Genomic DNA, 21,646 nt, shown 5'->3' on the forward strand with positions numbered 1-21,646 from the left:
CTCCTTGTTTTTTTAACTATAATTTTTCTTTTTTTTCGTTAATTTTCTCTTGTTTTTGGGATGATAGATTTTTTTATTTGTGATAAGGCGAGACCAATTTAATTTGTTGTTCTACGGGCCCGACCGACCCTATTTTTGCTAAAATCAAAAAAATAATAATATCGAATTTCCATCACTATATATTTTACACACTAGTTGTTTGTAATAGTCAGGGGCTGAACCAGGTCAACCTATACATGGAGTATGAACAACATTTTATTGCTGGAATTGATAGTTGGGACCCTTAGGATCATTTTAAGCCAGAGTGCCATTTTTCTACGGTTGAGCATTTTTCAAAATGGCGGATTTTTCAAAATGGCGGATTTTTGCAAAAATCCAAAAATGTGAAAATTTTAAGTTCTTCAAACATTGTCATATCATATACCGTTGGAAAGGAAATTTCAAGCTCAACAACTTTTTTGCTTACATCAAAAAGTAAAAATGTACTCAAAGTGAGAAAAATGTCAAAAACGCTGACGTCATCATTTTCATTTTTCAATTTTTTCTTTGAATATAGGCATGTGACACACTGTGGGAAAGGAAATTTCAAGCTTAACAACTTTTTTGCTTACATCAAAAGCTGAAAATGTACTCAACGTGAGAAAATGCCAAAAACGATGACGTCACTATTTTCATTTTTTCAATTTTTTTTCTCTGAACATAGGCAAAAAATAACGACCTTGAAATGAAATGAGCAAATTATTAGAAACATTTTAAGAAAGTTCAAAAACTTATGAACACTAAAATATTTTTCAAAATGACTAGTCTTCGTTGTCTTCGTCCTCATCCTCAAATTCATCTTCATTTTCGTCTTCATCATCGCTTTCGTACTGGTTCTCGTTCCATTTGTTGTTGCATTCGTTCGTGTAACCCTCGTCTCCACATCCACAAAATTCGCTACAACCCATCTTTGCTTTGGCACACGAACATGCGTTAGTTTTACACTGGGAAGCTGAAAAGAGTGGAAGAGCCTAAATTTGTAATTGTAAAAGTGATATGTAATAGTTATCGGACAGTTGTGAGTACATATGAGAAATATTTTACGAGTTCCGAGAATTTTTCCGTACAATATTTAGGCGAGGAAAATATACAGAAAATCCGGAACGAGTGAAATATTTCCATATTGTATGATACTTTACGCTCTTTTCGTCAATTTATAATTTGTACGTGTAAAATACAAGATATATTGTACTCTTTTTTAACCTATCAGATCGCAGATATTTTTTGGATAGTTGATAAAAAAGACTATTGTGACTATGATTACTATTGAAAAAGAAAAGTTACCTTTACAATTACACCTTGTGCTTTTGAGAACAGCATCGGGAGCATACTTTGTACCAGTTGGAAGCATTAATAGATTAAGGGCTTTTGCTTGCTCATCTCGTGTCCACCCAAACTGAAGGTAAAAATATGGAATTTATTGAACTATTCTTTGCTGTATCAATCCCTGATTGCAGAGGTAAGTGAATCAAACCTGTTAAAACTAACATGTTAAATATCAATTAGTTATTACCTTGCATGGATCACCAGCAGGTGGATCCGGTTCCATACACGAATAATGAATAGCAAGTTGCCAGTGCGCTCGTGATATGTTTGGTATTAAAGCTTCTTCTGTCGGGGGCAATCGATTCAATTTAGGATTGGTTGTACTTTTACAGCTGTCTGCTTTCTTCTTCCAAAGTTTCTTATTGAAAATCTGTGGAGAGTATGTCTCGCAATACTCGAAGTATAGTCATTAAGCAATTGCAAAATAATTATTTTGAGTTTTTTAAGGCAAGTGATTACCAAATTAAAATGGTTGTGTCATTTGCTAATTTAACATTTTTGGAAGTTGTGTTATAAAATAAATCACCATTATATTGAGGTCATCAGTTGAAGCTACCGTCTACAAGGTTTTTAGAAGTTCAGGTTACTATTACGTCTTATATTGTCAAGACTACCAAAACCTAGCATAAACGGTTACCTCTCTGCCTCCAACATTGTGGTAAGAACTGTCGATGGATCTGAAGGTGTTCGGTCTAACAAGGGCATAAACATAACTTTGGTTTTAGGCTTTAAACTTTCTCCTTTAGTTCTAATGCCTTGGGTATTATAGCCGTTGAAATCTGGTGAGCTATGCTTAAGCAAAATGGATTTGATAAACTGAAAGTCTTCGTGATTAGCTCTTTCACGGAGGATAACTTGTTTACAGAATACTATCAATGAAAGCGGTTGGTTTAAGCTGAAGTCTTTTGGCATTGGAGGGTTTTTCACTCCTTTGAAGTAGGATATTTTCGGTTGTGTCAATTTAACGTTAGAAATATCCTCTTGTTTCAATCTTGGAATATCAGGTCCGTCAGATTTAGCTTCAAGTTTCTTCTGAGTTTGCTCGGGTGAAACAAGGCATGTCCCAAATATATTTTGCGTGACGCCCACCGCTTCCCATTATTCATTAACTTTCATATATAGTTCAAAAGAATCGTATCAACGAGAGGATTTCAAAAAATGCTGGGTCAAAAATTTACATCAAGCCAATCTCAAGATATCAGCTAAAAACTGATTTTGACGTTATAAAATACATCGAAAAAAAACGTCAAAAAGACAATTTAAATGACGTCATTATTGAAAAAAGGCGATAATTCCGATTAACTTACTACTATCAAAGAAAAGTTTGGACTGGAGATGTAAATTAACGATTCTAAAATGTTTCATGAAAAAAAATTTGAAAATTCATGATGACGTCAGCATTTTTTGACGTATTTTAATTTTTCCCGACAACAAATGACGTCATTCAAATTTTCTGAAAATTTTTGAACAAATATTTCAGAATTATTAATTTACAACTCCAGTCAAAATTTGGTGTTCATTGCATTAATAAAATTGAAGTTATCGCTGTTTTTCAATAATGACGTCATTTGAATTTTACTTATGACGTGTTTTTTCGATGTATTTTATAACGTCAAAATCAATTTTTGACCGATATCTTGAGATTGCCTTAGTGCAAATTTTTGACCCAGCACTTTTCGAAATCCGCTCGTTGATATGATTCTTTTGAGCTATATATGAACGTTAAGGAATAATTGGAAGCGGTGCGCGTCACGCAAAATATATTTGGCACATGCCTTGTTTCACCCGAGTGGGTTACGATAGTAGCCATACAGTTGGTTTGTTTGATGCCGTTCTGAGTATTAATGCTAGCATTAAAGTTATCTGAGATGGCTTGGATAAGTCCATTGACTGCGCTAAATTGGGACACATTTTTGTTTTGAGCTGCTGCTGAAACTTTCAACCGTCGAGTTTCCTGATAGGTGGAGCATACACCGTAACAGTGAAAATGATCGATTACTTCTCTGCTTTTAGCAACCAAAGATTAACCTACTTGGAGCATGGTAGGCTTTCCGACAATCGTGCTTGATACAATGCTTCCTATCATAGGCTGCAGGCAGTGAATATTTTAACTTATCTGAAATTTCTGAGAGTAGATCAAGAAGTGTCTTGCTACCGTTAAAAATCTGTTCGTTTATTAGGGTGTATCGGTCGAAAGTTCTTTTCAAAGATTTGGTTTCCTTTACAATTCTTTCCGCGATCGATTTCATTTGAACGTGGTAGTCCTGCTCATCATCGTTTTCGAGTTTCAATATTGTTTCTGCTTTTGTCTTTAGCATAACTATCGTTGCAGTTCCTGGCGATGACAGCAAAAATACTTCGTCTTTCATCTTCTCTTTCAGTTTCAACATAAATCTACTTCTATTCGATTCGGTACCGCCATTATCAATATAAAGATTATGAATCTCAATCGAATTCCAAACCTTTTCAGGGTCACTCTTTAGTGCGGTAATAACATTTTGGAGAGACTTATCTGAGCTTGACTCATTAGCAGACATTCGCCTCGCAGAATCAATGCTTCTTTCATTTGTGAACGATTTGTAGCAGTTTACATGATATCGTCCATTAGCAGCATGCAAGTCTGATGTAGCTCCTTCCAAACGAACTCTTACTGCCTCACTTGTATCGTCTTTCCTCTTATCGCAAATCTGAAAAATTATGAAAGCAAAACTTGCTAAACATCTCTTCCTCTATATTCCCCCTCCTTATCTCACTCCACCCCCCTCCCCCTCACCTCGCAATCTCTCCATCCATCCTTATCCTCTCTCCTGTCATCTTTTCCTTGTCAATTTAACGTTCTTTCACTTATTGTCTGAAATTCGAAATTGTATTTCGTATTCGAAAAAAGAAATTAATCAGAAAAGCAGAAATGCACATGTTAGAAATATAACATACCTCTAGTAAGGTTTCCTTTACTGTCTTCATTCCAGCTCCTCTGTCTGCTGTTCTACAAAGCATACCTTTATTCTTTTTCCATCGTTTTGGGTTCTTTGGATCACGTTGGACTAAACATGTGCTCTCACAAAATAGGCAATGTTCATTAAAATCGAACGCAGTATCAGATCTCCGGGTCCGTTTTGCTGCAGGTTGATGGCTGTCTGAAGTTTTACGTTTATGTCTCTGAATATGGTCTGTAGATGTATACTCTAGAAGACATTCTTTGTGAACAAATTTCATTGCTTCTCCACTAAATAAATCGAGGTTATCTTTACGTTTTCGACTTGCCTTTTTGACTATTGATAGTCGATTTTGAGCTAATTCCAATAATAATGCTCTTTCTTCTTCTGAATTTCTCCTTCTTTTCCTTCTGTTTCTTCCTCCATTTTGATCCTTCTACTATTCTATTTTCTTTCTTTTTCACTAAAGATAAAAAACGACAATTTGACATTTGAACTCCATGAAAAACCCTCAACTTCTTTTCAACGTGATAACAAACTCAAATTTAACATTATAAAGGAAAAAAAGACTAAACTACTGGAAAATCTTTACTTACTTTGAGTACGTTTCTAGCTCTCACTACAAATAAAAGAGATTTCATTTCAGCTTCCTGTTTCATATGATACACGTCTCGTGTATATGGTTAGAGAAAAACTTAAAACAATGAAAATGATGACGTCATCATTTTTCATTTTGAGTCACATTGAGTACATTTTCATCGTTTCTCGTAAGCAGAAAAGTTGTTCGGTCTGAAATTTCCTTTCCAACGGTGTGTCACATGCCTATGTTCAACGAAAAAATTAAAAAATGAATATGATGACGTCATCGTTTTTGACATTTTTCTCACTTTGAGTACATTTTTAGTTTTTGATGTAAGCAAAAAAGTTGTCGAGCTTGAAATTTCCTTTCCAACGGTATATAATATGACAATGTTTGAAGAACTTAAAATTTTCACATTTTTGGATTTTTGCAAAAATCCGCCATTTTGAAAAATCTGCCATTTTGAAAAATGCTCAACCTTAGAAAAATGGCACTCTGGCTTAAAATGATCCTAAGGGTTCCAACTATCAATTCCAGCAATAAAATGTTGTTCATACTCCATGTATAGGTTGTGCCAAATATCCTAACTTCAGCCCCTGACTATAAGAATTAAACTTGAATAAAGCTGAAAATTAATTCAAGAAATTGAAAAATCATAAAAAGCATTCCATGCACTGAAATTTTATTATGACCTTCATCGAAGATAAAAAAGAAAGTGAATTTTTGATCCAGATACTTTTTGGAATATTTTCTCGGTACCTTACCAACCCTGATAAATGAAAAATTTATTCTTATTTTGCCGACCGACCAAACCATATTTTTCTAACGATCTGTCCGTAGAACAACAAATCAAATTGGTCTCGCCTAAGCGCGTCTTTGTTTTTCTCACAATATTTTTTGTTTTCTTGACGTTTTTTTTTACGCTTAGCAGTGTCATTATTTCCATCGCCACAATCATTTTTTCGCTTTCTCGTAGAATTTATTAATAAAAACGCCGAAAAGTCTTGTTGGAGTATTTATTTTTTGTTTTTTTTTTGTTTTTTTTATTATGAAGATTTACAGTCCAGGCACACGAGGGCCTCTAAACCGATCTATCGTCTACAATTACAAAGATCTTGATTCGTAGCGCAATGGATGTTCCATCCATGCCTTGGTTAGTTCTTCTTTGAACGCTTTGATGCTAGTAGCGTTAACAGTCTCTTTTGGTAGCTGGTTCCATGCTGTAACACATTGATAGTAAAACGACTTGGTCTGGACACCTCTAAATCCATCGTCTGCAAAGTTTAGCTAAAAAATTCATGAGGAAAAAAATATTCGGCGATTGCTTCAACACCCCCTTCCCTAGCCCGGGGTCCACTTAAAGCTTCTTTATAGACTGGATGGCGCGATTAAGTGGCCCGGTAGTATATGGTAATATATTTTTGCCTAGGCGGACTGTAAAACAGTCCGCCAGATTTTAGTTGTTTTTGGAAGGTAAAAAGAGTATGAAGCAATGTTTTTATTTGAGAATAAGGGATTGCAAATATGTTATTGATCTTTGTTTCTCATTTTTGATTACTTTAATGGGATAAACTTTCGCGGGGATTAAATTTCGCGGTTGGGCTTATCCGCGAAATTCAAAAATTTCGCGGGGACTTAATTTCGCGGATGGCACTATTGGGTGGCAATATTTTCACGATTTTGTGACTTTTACTGTCAAATCATGCATTATGGTCGTTGAAATACACATTATTAGCGCTTCTTTGATGCCGGTAAACATACAAATAGTATTTGTTTGACATATTTTGAGTTTTGTTTAGAAATATTTTGCTGATGAGGCCCTTCCAAATTTCCATTGGGACTTAATTTCGCGGATTTTCGCGAAATCCACTAAATTTAATCCCCGCGAAAGTTTATCTTATTAAAGTATATCTTTGAACTCCAAGTAGTTTTATTGTTATTTGGATTTTTAACATTTTCTCTCAAAATGGCGACCTCGCCAAACGCTCCTAGTCTACTTCACTGGAAGCGACCGTAGCATGAAGGTAGAGCATCCAGCTACGGTGCGCAAGGTTGTGGGTTCAATCCCCAGCCGGGTCATACCAAAGATTCCCAAAATGGTACTTGGTGCCTCTCTGCTTGATGCTCAGCAACTAAAGAGACGGATCAAGGGTAAGTGGAGAAGTCCAGGGAAAGGAGTGGCGCCCTCCCCTACCTTCGGGTAGACAGCTATACGAAAAGGGAGCCTCCGGGTCGCCCTCGACTGCGGTCGCAAACTTACTTACTTACTTACTTCACTGGACTCAGCGTCATAAAAAATTATCAAAAAGCAAAGTTCAGTCAAAAGTAGACTCTAGTATACCCCTTCACCCACAAAAAAGGTTCGCTAGTCCAAGACCCTTTTCCAGGAAACACGGTGATAACGTCGTCAATGCCTTGTCGATTTTTCATTCTTTACTACACCTTGGGCACCATCGTATGGGGATTTAGAACGCCATGCTCTATTTTTTTCTTGAAAAGTATTTGAAAGTATACAGTTAGTTCATTCTAATTTTCCTTTCCTAAGACCTATACAACATTATGACATCTTAAACCCCCGCGTCGGTCGTATTTTTCATTGAATCTTTGGAAAGAACTCAAAAATGGTTTAACTTTGCAATAGAAAACTATGGTCAAATCATTGTTTAAAAAAAAAGAAAAATAGAATTTACTTTTCATGAAACTGTTCTTGAAAAATCCATTTAACACAGGAGTGGGTCTACAATTTTAAAAATATTATCCATGTAAAGATATTTAAAACTATAAATTAAGTCAAACAAAGTTAGTCGCTGGCTGATTTAATACGAGAAAAAATTATTTTCACTTTTTTCATTTTTTTCATTTTGTAAAATAACATTGATATTAGCGGCTCTTTTGATTGATCAAACGAAACTTATTGTCAGATTAAGGACGTGAAACAAAGCAGGTGCAATATTTAAGCTCCTATAAAAGCAAACCAAATATGATATAATTTTATCAGTCTTTTTTTATAACTGAAAATTGAAACAACAGAACCTGCAAAAACAATGTTGGGGATCAATACAAGTTCAATAGAATATAAAATGGTTGTGACGACTTTAAAAGCATCACAATTTATGATGGAGAACATTTTGCCTGTTATTTTTGCTATTGGAAGCTTTTGGAATATTCTAATTATTATATATTTTGTGAAAATCAATGCTAAAAAAATAAAGAAAATGAGCTCTTATCATTTTCTTATCGTTAATTTGGCTATCGCTGACCTTATGACAAGCGGAGGAGTTGCACTTGTTGCTTATAACTTGAACAACTGGCGATTGGGGAAATTTGCCTGCTCATTTCTTTTTGACATGTTCATCAAAGTTTGTCCAACCGTTTCTTGTTTTATTTTGGTGTTTATTTCATACATCAGGTACCGTGTCATCGCGTACCCCTTTGAAAGGAGAATCAATAAGAAGCAATGCAGCTTAGTATGTTTAGCTATATGGATTGTAGCTATTCTCTTGTATCTATATCTCTTCATCAATCGTCGACTCGTAAAGGCTGGTAAAGATTTGCATTGTGTTGTTGAGAATAATATTATTAACAAAAAATTTATGATCAATCTTGCTATCGGTAGTTTATTAGATAGCTTCTTACCTTCGTTCTTGATGTACCGTTTCTATCGCATGATTTCAAAGAAATTGGAAGCTGATGAAAATTCAAATACATTACAAATACATTATCAGAGCCGTCAAAGAAATCGAAGAGCCGTGAGAACTATCAAAGCTTTGATCATGCTGTACGCAATTGCCGTAATCCCTGGTCGAATCACAGATATATTGCTTACTGTCCATTTGTATGTAGTTATAAACAAATTTCTGACCGCAGTCCCATTACTGGTGAGCTTTCATCACATTATGTATGTGATTAATTCGTTTTGTATACACCTTAATAACATTTTGAATTTTTTCATTTACGCAAGGATGATTCCTGGCTTCCAGACGTTTCTTCTAAGATTATTTACATGTGGGAGTTGCGGTAGTAGCAATTCAATACACTAGTTTGCAAATTATATTATGAAATTTAATTCAATATCAGGCATTACAATGCCGGACAAAAGGTTGTTGACAAATGAAATTTCAGTGAAAAATGATGAGAAATAGAGCAAAATGACTCTTCAATGTGTCTGAAAGGGGATGGAAGTTAAGAAAAACACTTTTGAAGTCGTTGCATTGCCTTTGAATTGCTTTTGAGGGAACCACAAGCAAAACATCAGCGTTTTGATACTGGTGTAAGCCAGTTAATCAAGCCCTTGTGGTTTGCCCTTGCGGTTAGACTGCAGTGGGTGAACTTGTCTTTGATCGATATTGAAGTATTTTACAAATATTGCAGAAGTCTACAAACCTTTTGTCCAGCATTGTATACAGACAACTCTCTCTATTTCGAACCTCTATTTATTATTCAAATCTTTCTGTTAATTCGTTTTTGGGCATTTTCATGGCGGTATTGCGGAAATTTGAAATTGTTTCGGTATCGGAAATCCATGAATTTTAGCTTCGAAATTTCGGTATTGCAAAGTTTTTGTCCCTTTTTTTCGGAATTTTGGGAAATTTGATGAAAAATTAGTCAAGAGGAAAAATACCCAAAAAATTGGTATCGGAATTGCAAGTATTTTTTTACGGAATTTCGGAAATTTTGGCAAAATTATTCGGTATTTCGGAAATCGCGAACCCCGTACGCCCCCGCCCCCCTTCATCCGTTTTCCGAAGAAATCGGGTGTTTTAGAGTTAATTCTGAATTCCTGAAGGTCGAGTAAGAGAGAGTTAACTGTACACGCTCAACTGTGCACGCTATTTATAAATGTAATCAACTATAATTTTATATGAAAGCATTTTTATTTTTCTCTAACGAAATTGTCATGATTATAACAACCAGGGGGTACTAGGGTTGTGAGCTGACGGGTATGTGCCACCCGATTTTCCACTCTCAGACCCTAACCGGGACTAAAAAGGAGGAATCACAGCTGACACACAACGTTGTTTCAACGTTCATCTAACTAACGTTATATGGACGTTGTGAATATTAGAAAAACGTTGAAACGACGTTGTGTGCCAGCTGGGATGAACGAAAATTTTGTGAATTTTACAACCCGTACAGGGACTGCCATGCTCTAAAAAGTCACCCTTAACGGCGGCACATACATGTACCCTTCACTTGCCTTGGTACTTCCAGTCTAGACAAACCAGACAAGATTTCTTATTCCTGAGACAAGTATTAAACCTTTTCCCTTCAAATGACTGAAAAGTCAATAAAGATTTCACAAAGACTCTGTTGTAATCCTTTCTCTATAGTTTAGGGGGATTTCAATACTACTTTTAATGGAAGAAAAGTTTTTTGGATATCAGATTCGAATTTTTTTTAGAAAGCCACAACTTAAATAAATCTGACACTAAACTTTGTCTGAGATTACTAAAATCGGAAACATAAAAATAAATTTTTATTAAAAAATTAGAAATATGAATAAAAATCAATCGATTTATACACCCCTACCTCACGCATCCCCGGTGGAACTTTTTTCCTCAGTGGTTATGTAAAGATTCTTATTAATTTCGCTTAGCGAAAGTATTACGATAGCCTTCCGTGTATGTATGTACGTATGTATGTGGCGAGACATTTTTTTGGGGCGCAAATTATGGCGTGGGCGTTTGGCTGCGGGCGTACTACGGGCAATATTCTAAAGGTGGACTCACTCACAAAGATAAAAAGTGATAAAAAACAGGGCTTTTCTTAATAAATAAAATACGCTAGGCTAGTGCAAGAAGTGGGTGTAACCAAGTTTTTGTAAACATTCATCGTGAGAACTTTTTAAATGGCTGCTTGATTATTATTGCACATGCTTTTGTGCTTTTGAAACTTGCTGGTCCTTTGTAGAGTGTTTAAAGAGGTTTAATATTTGTTTACTACTAAGTATTTCATGTTTGTGTAGTTAGTGAATGCACCAACAAATTGATCATGCTCAGTAAGTAGGAGTTAATTTTCCACAACAAACAACAACATTATTAACCCTCCCTCTCTTCTCATCTTCTCCAAAACTACAAACAGCACAGGTATGATCTTTTTCCTTTTTTCACCAGATAGTTATGTGTTAATAGTGAAACCAGTTGTGACAAACAGTCAGTTTTAGCAAGTACCGTGAAGTCGCGTAACTTGCATCAGTGGAGGCTAACTTATTGCATAGTCATCAAATGACCAATCAAAGTAGCCTGGATATCCAAGCTCAAAATTTAAGAAAAAACAAAATTTACCTCAACATACAAAGTTCTTAAATTATAGAGCTTGGTCTCCCTAGAGAATGAAAGTGAAAATCCATGTTTCCTAGCCAACCCAGGGCAGCAAAACAGAAATTAATAAAAAGCAGTCTTACAAGATCTAAAACTATTAAAAACATCCAAAGATTACACCAAAGTCCATAAAAAAGTTTGCATGCATTATCATGACCAACCATGTTTTCTTGGAAAATGAACTTGCCTCTGTTTTCTTCTTTTTCATGTTTTCGTGTAACAGAAAGCCCTATCTTCACTAGCAGCTGGAGGACTATCCTATTTTTGCTTTAGAATTGCTCAACACCGTGTAGATTGGCCCTTACGGTTTTAGCGAAGTGAGCGCAAGCAAGCGGACTGCATTCTCTTAAAGAGAATGCAAATCGCTCTAGGGAGACCAGGCTGTAAATCAGAACATAAAATATCTAAAACTAGACTGTGAAATAATTTACAGCCTGGATATCCAGGCTACAATCAAAGCAGCAAAATTTCAAAACAATGAACTATGCAACTCCGCTTGCAGCTCTAGCCTACCATTTTTGTTTTGATTTAACTTTGTATTTTAATGACCAAACCTGTTTGTCATTCATTTGAAGGCTATGCATGTTAGCCTCCACTGATGCAAGTTACCCGATCACACGGTATTTCTTAGAAATCATGTCAATTGAAATTCAGCAATCATTTTTGTATAATTGAAACGACCCTGCCTAGACATGTCGTACAGTGTCATTGTACCGTGATTTACGGTGGGTAAGGTGGGGTGTACACATATATACAGTACAGCAGATTTCAAATTAATCTATTTTCACCGCCGTACATTTAGATCCAGCCCCACCGTACACCACCGCACAATGTACAGCGGTCCCTTGTTAACGATGACAGTTTTTTATCCGATGAAGTTTGATTGGTGTTCGATGAGTTTGGTTAGTAAAAGTTCCAGCTTTTCCTTCCCAATGGGATGATAGATATTGGCTCGCTCTTTAAGCTTTAGTGTGGGCGTCTGCTAATAAGCTGTCAAAATGTAAAAAGAATGGGCAACAAGGTAATAAATCAAGCTTCAATCAAACTTCACCGATCTTGATACACCTCTTGCTAATTAGGATTTTCATTTTGAATCATGGTACCGATGTTTGTATAAGATTCCCATTTCCACACTAAGATTCTTGTTACTTTTCTGGAATCTTTCCCCTACAGTATTTATTTTTCACGGGATGAACGGCAATAGATTGGGGAGGGTTTGTTTAATGGGATGCAGTTTAAAGCAGTTATAAAGGAGTCAAAGTATTATTTCTTTAAAGCTTAAAGTTGGCTAGTTTTTACCCTGCAATTTTCTAGTCCCAGAAGCTGGAGTTCAACTACTCAACTGCTTTTTGCCTTTAATGTATGTACATGGGGGTGGAGGATATAGTGTCTGGAGGTGGGGGTAGTGAAAAATCTACAAAATTTGCCCTGTCCTAGGGGGGGGGTAAACTTGCTCTCAATGGGATCAACTGATGCTTGTCCAGGGCGGGGGGGGTTAGACCTGCTGTCCGGGGGATCAAAAGTAACAATGTCCAGGGGGGATTGCCAAAAAATGTTATATCCTTCACCCCCCCCCCCATATTCAATTTTTTTCTGGAAAAGTCCAATGATCTTGATGGTGGTGGGCCATCATTCATATTAGAAAGCGAAAATAGTATACAACAGATTTTTCTGACTAGCCATTCTTCTCAATTTTAGATAAATTATACTGTTTATAGAAAGAAGTAGATATAAACTTTGCGCAAGTGAAAGAAGTCTTTACCACAAGTTCCTTCAAAGCACAAAATGAGGGTCTTCATTTTCAAAAAAAATTAAATTATTTTTCTCAAGTATATTGCAGTTCTCTGAATTCTGAATTGAAAGATTTTGTTTACGCTTTATAGAATGGCGTAGTAGTATAGTGGTAATCGTCCTTGCCTTCCATGCGGGAGGTCCGAGTTCGATTCCCACTGTGGTACTACGGTTCACTTGGCAAGTGAACGCACTTTCGCCCGGGTCAACCCATACCATGTGAGGAGAATTGGGTACCATTACTCTGATACAAGAGTGTGGGTGATATGCCGGACAATGTGGTGTGTGGTGGCACTCATATCCCGTTCTACGCTTGCGACGAGCACTGTGCTCTCCCGCGTAGTCCGAGTGTCATCACTATGCATCATGGTATCTGTGTGTCGCGTGCACAGAACCAGCAGTGTCTGGATAGCGCTAAGAATTCCTACTTGAAAAAGGAGGAATTCCTACGTCGTAAGGCGTAGGACCCATTCCCCAATGGGGAGGGCTCATATCATCATATCATTATAGAATGGAATTCTTTAGTCACATTTTTTTAAGGAATCTTCTTTTAATGGATTGAGATCAATTTATATACAATACATTGTGTATATTTTGTGTAACACTTCATTCAAAATGCTTAATGCTGCAGGAGTCACGTTTCACGCATCTTCGTCGTTGATGTTCAAGTATTATGCGAAATTTTCGACTTTAAGTCGTCTTGTTAAAATACCAATGGGGATAAAAATTTCATTGCTTCATGGCTAAAAAAAAAGCAGTGGACCTGGTTTTGGAGTGCAATTTTTACATATTGAATTTCGAAGGGGATGAAATAGAAGTCAACTTCTGTGGTGCTAAAATTCTAAGGGTATTTTACCACCGTGGACGATTTTTTTGCCAACTTTTCCAGTGCGGCTGAGGTCCCAGTAGGTGGGTCTGTGACACAAAGGGTGTATTTATTTTTTGTTTTCATTCTACAAAATAATTTCTCAAACCTTGCTATGAATAACATTGTTAGGAGACTGATATGAAATTAATAGTTCATTTAAATATTTCAACATAGTTATAATCATAATTTTAATGGAATGAAGGGCTATTTTCCCTAAAATCACCCAAAACGCAATTTAATTCCTCGTTAATTATTTACTAGACATAGCCACAGATTTCTGTGAAAGCCCGAAGGGCTAGATGAGATGTCGTGCTTCAAGCTCTTACAAGCAAAAAAAAGTGAATATCGCAAAAGATATTGTTGAAAAATATTTGTCGAAATGTTTTTTGAATCATAACCGCAAAAAAATTGCTGCTATTGTTTTCAAAAAACCACGAAGCTTTTTTTTTCTTTTTTCAAGAAATTTCAAGCTGAAGTTTTATTATAATATAACCTAAGTAGGATTTCCTACCTAACCTCACAAGTTTCATAGCCAAAGCACGACATCTAGCCCTTCTTCTACGGACATAGCTAACACAAAATGCCACCGTATTGATATAGTCTGGAATAAACATGAAAGTCTGAGACAGTAGACTGGATACTTTTTTTCTAAATAAAAAAGAGCTGCAAAGATGAAAACACTAATACACAGGGAAAGAGAAACAATAAACTCACCGGTTTCGTGAGCTGAGGAACCAGTCTCTCCGTCTCCGAGATACCACGCTGGCGTCGTTGGATTCATCAGGTGGTCTCCACAGCGTCTTCTGTTTCACCCCCTAGCCGCAACAGACTATGGAGGCGGGGGCACCTCCCATGAGGTATCCTACCAACGTGGTGACTTCAGTTTGTAACGTACCTCTTGGTCTAAATAAACCGACTCGCGTTCTCAACAGTGCCCTCGATCTGCTCGACCATTTTCTTTCCTTTAGTGCGATTAAAACCAAGATGCTTTAGTAGGCTAATTGTTCTGAGACCAACTAAACTTCTAACTCCAACTTCAAAGGGTAGACAAGTGACAGTCCAACCTTGGTCATTGCAATCGTTCATCAATTGATCGTAGCGATCCTCTTTTCGTATCCTTGCCACTTCCATACCTGCTTCCCAGCAAACTGTCAGTTCAAAATACTTGAGCGCTTTCTTATCTTCGTGTCTTTTTGTAGTCTCGACTGGGAGATTGTACTCTTCGCCTGAAAGATTAGCCACTATTGTGCATAACCCATCTCAATCAGGATCGTTGATCGTCTTTTCTCGAGACGCTTTGAATAGTTTTCCTTCCCTATGGAAAGGTACATCTTTGACCTTTGGTTTCTTGCTATCTTTTATCTCCCTAATCTTCACTCTAACAGCATCAGCAATAACTTTCAGAACTGGTTGTGACGCCAGGTGTATCGATTAAAAACCCAGCGGACAATTTGATAGGATGTGAAACAATGATCCTTTCTCTTCACATGCACGATTGTCTGATGAGGCAATTTTCCATTTGAAGAGATGGGGATGGCATCATCTCAAAGGTGGACTTGATCAAGAACTGATATCGACTTGCTGGTCATTTCCATAAGTGACTCCACTTCTTGATCTCCCTCTTCACTACTTGATCTTCCCAAGCCGTACATTGACCTTGCTGTGATCACTGAACTAGCTGGTGATACCTCTTTCTTTCTTCATCCTTCTTTGCGGTTCCGACAATCTCCTTCCTGCTTTCCTTGTTTCTTCCGGCTCATGCATGAGAAAGGTTTGAAGGTTGCATTTCCAAATCCTTGTCGAGAGGTTTGCACCGAACCAACAATATCCTTGTGCTTTTCAAAGTCGTACCCTTACAGTGCAGTTCAATATGGCTGAAAAGGTACCCTTTTAGCTTTCAGTGCCTTTTCTCTTGATTTGCCCAACCCTTATAGTGCCCCTGGGGGGGGGCGATTTCCAAGGTTGGAAAGTCAATATTTTTGGGTTGGAAATTTTGGTTTTATAATTGAAGGTTGGAAATTTGAGCGATTACCTTAAGCTGATTTGGAAAAAGTAAATTACCCATAGGTTTTTGAAAAATCAAGTGAAAAAAAACCATGTAGAAATGACAATTTTCCAAGGCTGGTTGAAAAACATGACTTTTTGGGTGGGAATTTTTTTATTTTCCAAACAGTTTGGGAATTGAAAAAAAAGGTCAAAAATCGATGTGAAAATACATATTTTAGTAAATTTGATACCTCAAGTTGTAGACTTTTTGGGTCGGAAATTTGTGTTTCTCCCAAACAGTTTGGAAATCGTTAAAAATCCATGTGGAAATTACATTTTTCTAAGATTGAGACCCTTTCTTGGAAAACTAGACTTTTTGGGTTTGAAATTTGTGTTTCTCCAAACAGTTTGGAAAACGTTAAAATCCATGTGGAAATTACATTTTTGTGAAATTGAAACTCTTTCGATTGGAAAACTAGACTTTTTGGGTTGGAAATTTGTGTTTCTCCAAACAGTTTGGAAAACGTTAAAAATCCATGTGGAAAAAACATTTTTGTGAAATTGAAACTCTTTCGATTGGAAAACTAGACTTTTTGGGTTGGAAATTTGTGTTTTTCCAAACAGTTTGGAAAACGTTAAAAATCCATGTGGAAATTACGTTTTTCTAACCATTTTCTGCGCATGTCCTTGGGAAAACCACAAGCGATTTTTCGCTCAAAACTGTTTTGATATATAGCTAACCTAGATATTAAGCAGATATTCAATGGGTAAAAGTTGGTTGTATTGAGATTTATTAACCCGAGGTGATGTAATATTCAACGAGGCGAAGCCGAGTTGAATATTCATCACCGAGGGTTAATAAATCCAATAACCAACGTAAACCTATTGAATATATGTTTTATTATATGCCCAAAGACGAAAACAAGTTATAAGTTTCTATTTGTAGAGAGATTCACACAAAACTCTTACACAAATCGAACATTCGAATGTTTTTGTCTTTTTAATTGCTTTTAATTTTAATGATTTAAAGTCATTCAATTGTTCACGAAATTCACAATTGAACTCTTTTATTGTCTCTCTTTAATAGCAACAAAATAAAAGTGACAAAAAATCAAGTTTCGAAAAAAGGTTTGAAAAAAAAATTCTACTGTGGTATAATACCGTGGTATATCAGGAATTATTCAATGGCTGTTTTTGCCTACGGGTATATAATAATAGGCTATAATGTGAGCAGTCAAGCTGTAAGTTTCCGTCAGGTGAGGCGTCTCTTCAGAGCGGCCTCGGTCAATCGCAGTGAGTTCGCACAGTGAAGCACATAGGGTACTTGTGTCATAGTTTCAAATAGCGCCCTGCTGAGCTGTGTGAGTGATCTAAGATCAACCACGTATCTTTGCGAACAAAAACAAGAGATTGACCGGGAGCCATCGAGCCTAGGCTAGCGAGTGACTGTTCACAAAAACAAAAACCTTGTTTAAGATCTCTTTTCCACATCTCTGCCATCACTTTTTGGATTTTGGCTTTTTTCAACGTGAATTTTAAAAAATTCCAACCTTGTTAAATTTGGATTTTGGCTTTTTCAACCTGGATTTACGAAAATCCCAACCTTGTTAAATTTGGATTTTGGCTTTTTTCAACCTGGCTGGATTTACGAAAATCCCAACCTGTTAAATTTGGATTTTGGCTTTTTTCAACGTGAATTTTAAAAAATTCCAACCTTGTTAAATTTGGATTTTGGCTTTTTTCAACCTGGATTTACGAAAATTCCAACCTTGTTAAATTTGGATTTTGGCTTTTTTCAACCTGAATTTATAAAAATTCCAACCTTGTTAAATTTGGATTTTGGCTTTTTCAACCCCGATTTTCGAAAATTCCAACCTTGTTTAAGCTTGGATTTTGGCTTTTTTCAACCTGAATTTATAAAAATTCCAACCTTGTTAAATTTGGATTTTGGCTTTTTCAACCCCGATTTTCGAAAATTCCAACCTTGTTTAAGCTTGGATTTTGGCTTTTTTTCCAACTGAATTTTAAAAAATTCCAACCTTGTTAAATTTGGATTTTGGCTTTTTTCAACCTGGATTTACGAAAATTCCAACCTTGTTAAATTTGGATTTTGGCTTTTTTCAACCTGGATTTACGAAAATTCCAACCTTGTTAAATTTGGATTTTGGCTTTTTTCAACCTGGATTTACGAAAATTCCAAGCCATGGAAAATGCAAAATTTTCAACCTTGGAAGATGTCCCACATTTTCAGGTATGATTTTCCATTGGATTTTATCTTTTTTCCAACTAAGAAAACTTGAAATTTCCAACCTTGGAAATCGAAAATTTTTTCCTGTGAGGGTCGCAAAACCACCAAAATAGAAAAATCAGTCCCTCGTAGGGTGCCTATTTTTGGAAAATTTGGGGAAAAAGTAGAAAATTTGAGAACATTTTGGAATTTCAGTCCCATTTTCAGGGTCACTTTTTTCGAACCTCAGCGGAGCACCCCCGTCGGTCGACAAGGGTAGTACCCCCCCCTCCCCCCGGGTATAGTGCACTATATTTCTCAGCTGTAAATCTGCGTGACAGAAGAAGGTTGGGAAATTTTCTGTTTCAAAGAAAAACAGAGAAATTTATCCTTGTCAGCTGTAATTATCATTCTTTTTATCAATTATTTTGAATTTGTTTTGCAATTTCACAAAAACACACCCTTACACTACAGTGCATTTTGGGATGCTGAAAAACCCCACCCTTAAGCGCAGCACATGATGCAGGCCAGATCATACGAGTGCCCCCCCGGGCTTAGGGAGACCCAGCCTTCCTTATCTTCAGGGACATTTTCTATTGAATAATATATTCACCCTCGAAACAGCAACTTCGTAGATTGTTAAAGGCGCCACAACTATGAAGTTAGATACCTTACAAAATTCGACCCTTCAATTTGATAAATCGACCCTTCAATTTGACAAATCGACCCTTCAATTTGTCAAATCGAACCTTCAATTTGTCAATTCGACCCTTCAATTTGTCAAATCGAACCTTCAAGTTGTCAATTCGACCCTTCAATTTGACAAATCGACCCTTCAATTTGACAAATCGACTCTTCAATTTGACGCTAGTCCCAGTCCCTCTTTCAAAGAGATTTAGTCTGTAAAATGGGCTAGTTCTCCATGTATCTTGCCTATTAGATTAAGGAGATAATGCTTTTTATGTATTTTTCTTATTCCCCATAGTCCCTCTTTCCCCATATTCCCTCTCTCCCCATATTCCCTCTTTCCCCATGTTCCCTCTCTCCCCATATTCCCTTTCTCCCCATATTCCCTTTCTCCCCATATTCCCGTATTCCCATATTCCCTTTCTCCCCATATTCCCATATTCCCGTATTCCCTTTCTTCCCATATTCCCTCTCTTCCCATATTCCCTCTATCCCCATATTCCCTTTATTCCCATATTCCCTCTCTACCCATATTCCCTCTCTCCCCATATTCCCTCTCCCCAAATTCTCATTTTTCCGTATTCCCTTTCTCCCCATATTTCCTGTCTCCCCATATTACCGTATTCTCATATTCCCTTTCTCCCCATATTCCCTGTCTCCCCATATTCCCATATTCCCGTATTCCCTTTCTCCCCATATTTCCGTATTCCCATATTCCCTTTCTCCCCATATTCCCATATTCCCGTATTCCCATATTCCCGTATTCCCTTTCTCCCCATATTCCTATACTCCCTTTCTCCTCATATTCCCATTTTCCCTTTAATCCCTTATTAAGGGAATAGACAATATTACCAGCTGATATTACTCGTGTTATGCATAAGTGTTAAAATTGCTTTCAAAAAATACAGTCTAACACCCCATCTCCCTCGAATCAGAGCTCAAATCAGCCTTGTTTCGAATAAACGCCCCCTTCGATGGGGCATTTATTGAATTTTTTTTTTCAAAAAGGGGCGCGTTTATTCGAGGGGGCGTTTAACAGAAGGGGCGAAGACAGTAGATTCTCCATAACTCGAACACCCAATCCAAGAGGAATCGAAAATCGTTATATAGTTATGGAGAGTTCGAGTTGGGTAGAGAATTTGAAATTTTCGCAATTTTTTTTCTCTAATTCATGGAATGAGTTGATGGAAATGAAATATTTGATAAAATATCTACTTTTTGTACGATAAGAAGAAGGCCAAAAACATATATTTTATCATCAACAATTTATTAACTGAGGAAAAAATCATCAATTACTGTTTGTTCACTACATGTTGTTTTTTTTATAAGCATAACGCTTATAAGCATATGAAGGCTCAGATTTGCTGAATTCCTAAGCATAACATGAGCATATAAGTCAGCCTAAAATTATTTTTCAAGTAGTCATTTTCATCTGTTTAAAAAAGGTTTGGTAGAGGTCAAGTAAAAAATAAGACATTCCACTGCTCCCAAAATCTGAACAAATTTTTACAAAATTTCTGAAATTTCATTAAAAACTTGGCTCGAGGTGAATCGTAAGCATGATTCATAAGCATATGATAAGCATAAACTATGCCTGGATGCTTTGGGAACTTAAGCATACACGAGCCTGACCAAGGGGCATACACTTGCTTATAAAAAAAAACATGTATTAATATCAATTTTTTGTTTAATGTTATTATTTAATTCCTTCAAGGAACCAGCATTGCTTCCCCGAATCGGGAGAATAGGATTAAAATTTTAATCACAATATCAGAAAAATCGAGTTCTAGAGGAAATACTCCAAGAAGGGACCAAGAAAATCATTCGAGTTACGGAAGTTCGAGTACGAGTAAGCAAGCCTTAACGTACAAGATGAAAAACTACAACTAAAGATCGCGAAAAAAAGTCCCAATTTTACTGGATAAACTTTCGCGAATAGGAAAAATCAAATAATTTCGCGAGATAAACTTTCGCGAATGAATGATTTTAGATTTTTCGCGAGACAAACTTTCCCGAAAGGGTAAAATTCGCGAAATTCGCAAAGGTTTATCTTGCGAAAGTTAACCCGAATAAAGTACTCTTAAAATCAGAAAGACATTTGCAAACCTTTAATTTTTTTTTTTTTTTACAAAAAATTCAAAATAAGCCTTAAAAATTACTTAACCCAAGCCTTAAAAAGTACAATATGTAGAGCGAGTTGTACTTTTGTAGACAAAAGAGTTCATAATTTCAACTTTGGTTTTCAGTTATTTGGTATTTAATTGTTACATTGAAACAAAAATATTATTAAAATTACTTTTTCAAAGTAGTTTTATGCTCATTTTATTTCTAACTTGCAAAAATGGATGAAAAATTGAACGAAAATGGAACCTTTTATCGATTTTTAAGCACTGTCGTGACATTGTTCGTAAGAAAAACCATCTTGGAAAATGCTCGCAGTATCACTTTTTAATGGATTCAACTTACTTCGAAGATAGTTGTTTCATTGAAAGCCTAAAATGAGCCATAATATGTTTTTATTACCAGGCTTTATATCAAGCATTAAAAATTACAATGCAATCGTGTCAAGATAAGGCTAAATACAAAAGCTAGAAAAGACTCCATGGTAAAAATAACTACATTGTAGCCAAAACACAAGGTCTAATCTCTATTAAAATGTATCGATTGAGAATTTAATTTCAGATTTAGGGGGTTCTAATATGGAAAAAATATTCAATTTTGACTGCATTTAAGTGTCATCATTTATGACATAATTGTCAATAATGGCATAGATATGAAAAAAAGTTGGAATATTTTAACTTTATTCTGGTCGACAATCTATTAGCTCTGTATTAAAATCATTTTTCGGCACTTAAGAAACTTTTTGTGACCACAGAAAAGGCATTA

General features: G+C 36.2%; 2 protein-coding genes across 2 annotated transcripts; both read right to left on the reverse strand.

Annotated features, from left to right (window-relative positions):
• Window positions 1–725: 725 nt before the first annotated feature.
• LOC136810438 (uncharacterized) lies at window positions 726–1,797 on the reverse strand. Its single transcript, XM_067067000.1, has 3 exons — window positions 1,553–1,797; window positions 1,324–1,435; window positions 726–991 (listed from the first exon to the last, which is right to left on the reverse strand). Exons 1-3 carry the CDS (start codon window positions 1,586–1,588, stop codon window positions 801–803), a joined length of 339 nt encoding a protein of 112 aa, XP_066923101.1. The 5' UTR covers window positions 1,589–1,797; the 3' UTR covers window positions 726–800.
• Window positions 1,798–3,374: 1,577 nt separating this feature from the next.
• On the reverse strand, window positions 3,375–4,668 carry LOC136810547 (uncharacterized). Its single transcript, XM_067067111.1, has 2 exons — window positions 4,300–4,668; window positions 3,375–4,052 (listed from the first exon to the last, which is right to left on the reverse strand). Exons 1-2 carry the CDS (start codon window positions 4,579–4,581, stop codon window positions 3,375–3,377), a joined length of 960 nt encoding a protein of 319 aa, XP_066923212.1. The 5' UTR covers window positions 4,582–4,668.
• Between the last annotated feature and the right edge of the window lie 16,978 nt (window positions 4,669–21,646).

Source organism: Clytia hemisphaerica, unplaced genomic scaffold (genome assembly GCF_902728285.1).
Source record: "Clytia hemisphaerica strain Z4C2 unplaced genomic scaffold, Clytia hemisphaerica genome assembly, whole genome shotgun sequence".
NCBI classification, from domain to species: domain Eukaryota; kingdom Metazoa; phylum Cnidaria; class Hydrozoa; order Leptothecata; family Clytiidae; genus Clytia; species Clytia hemisphaerica.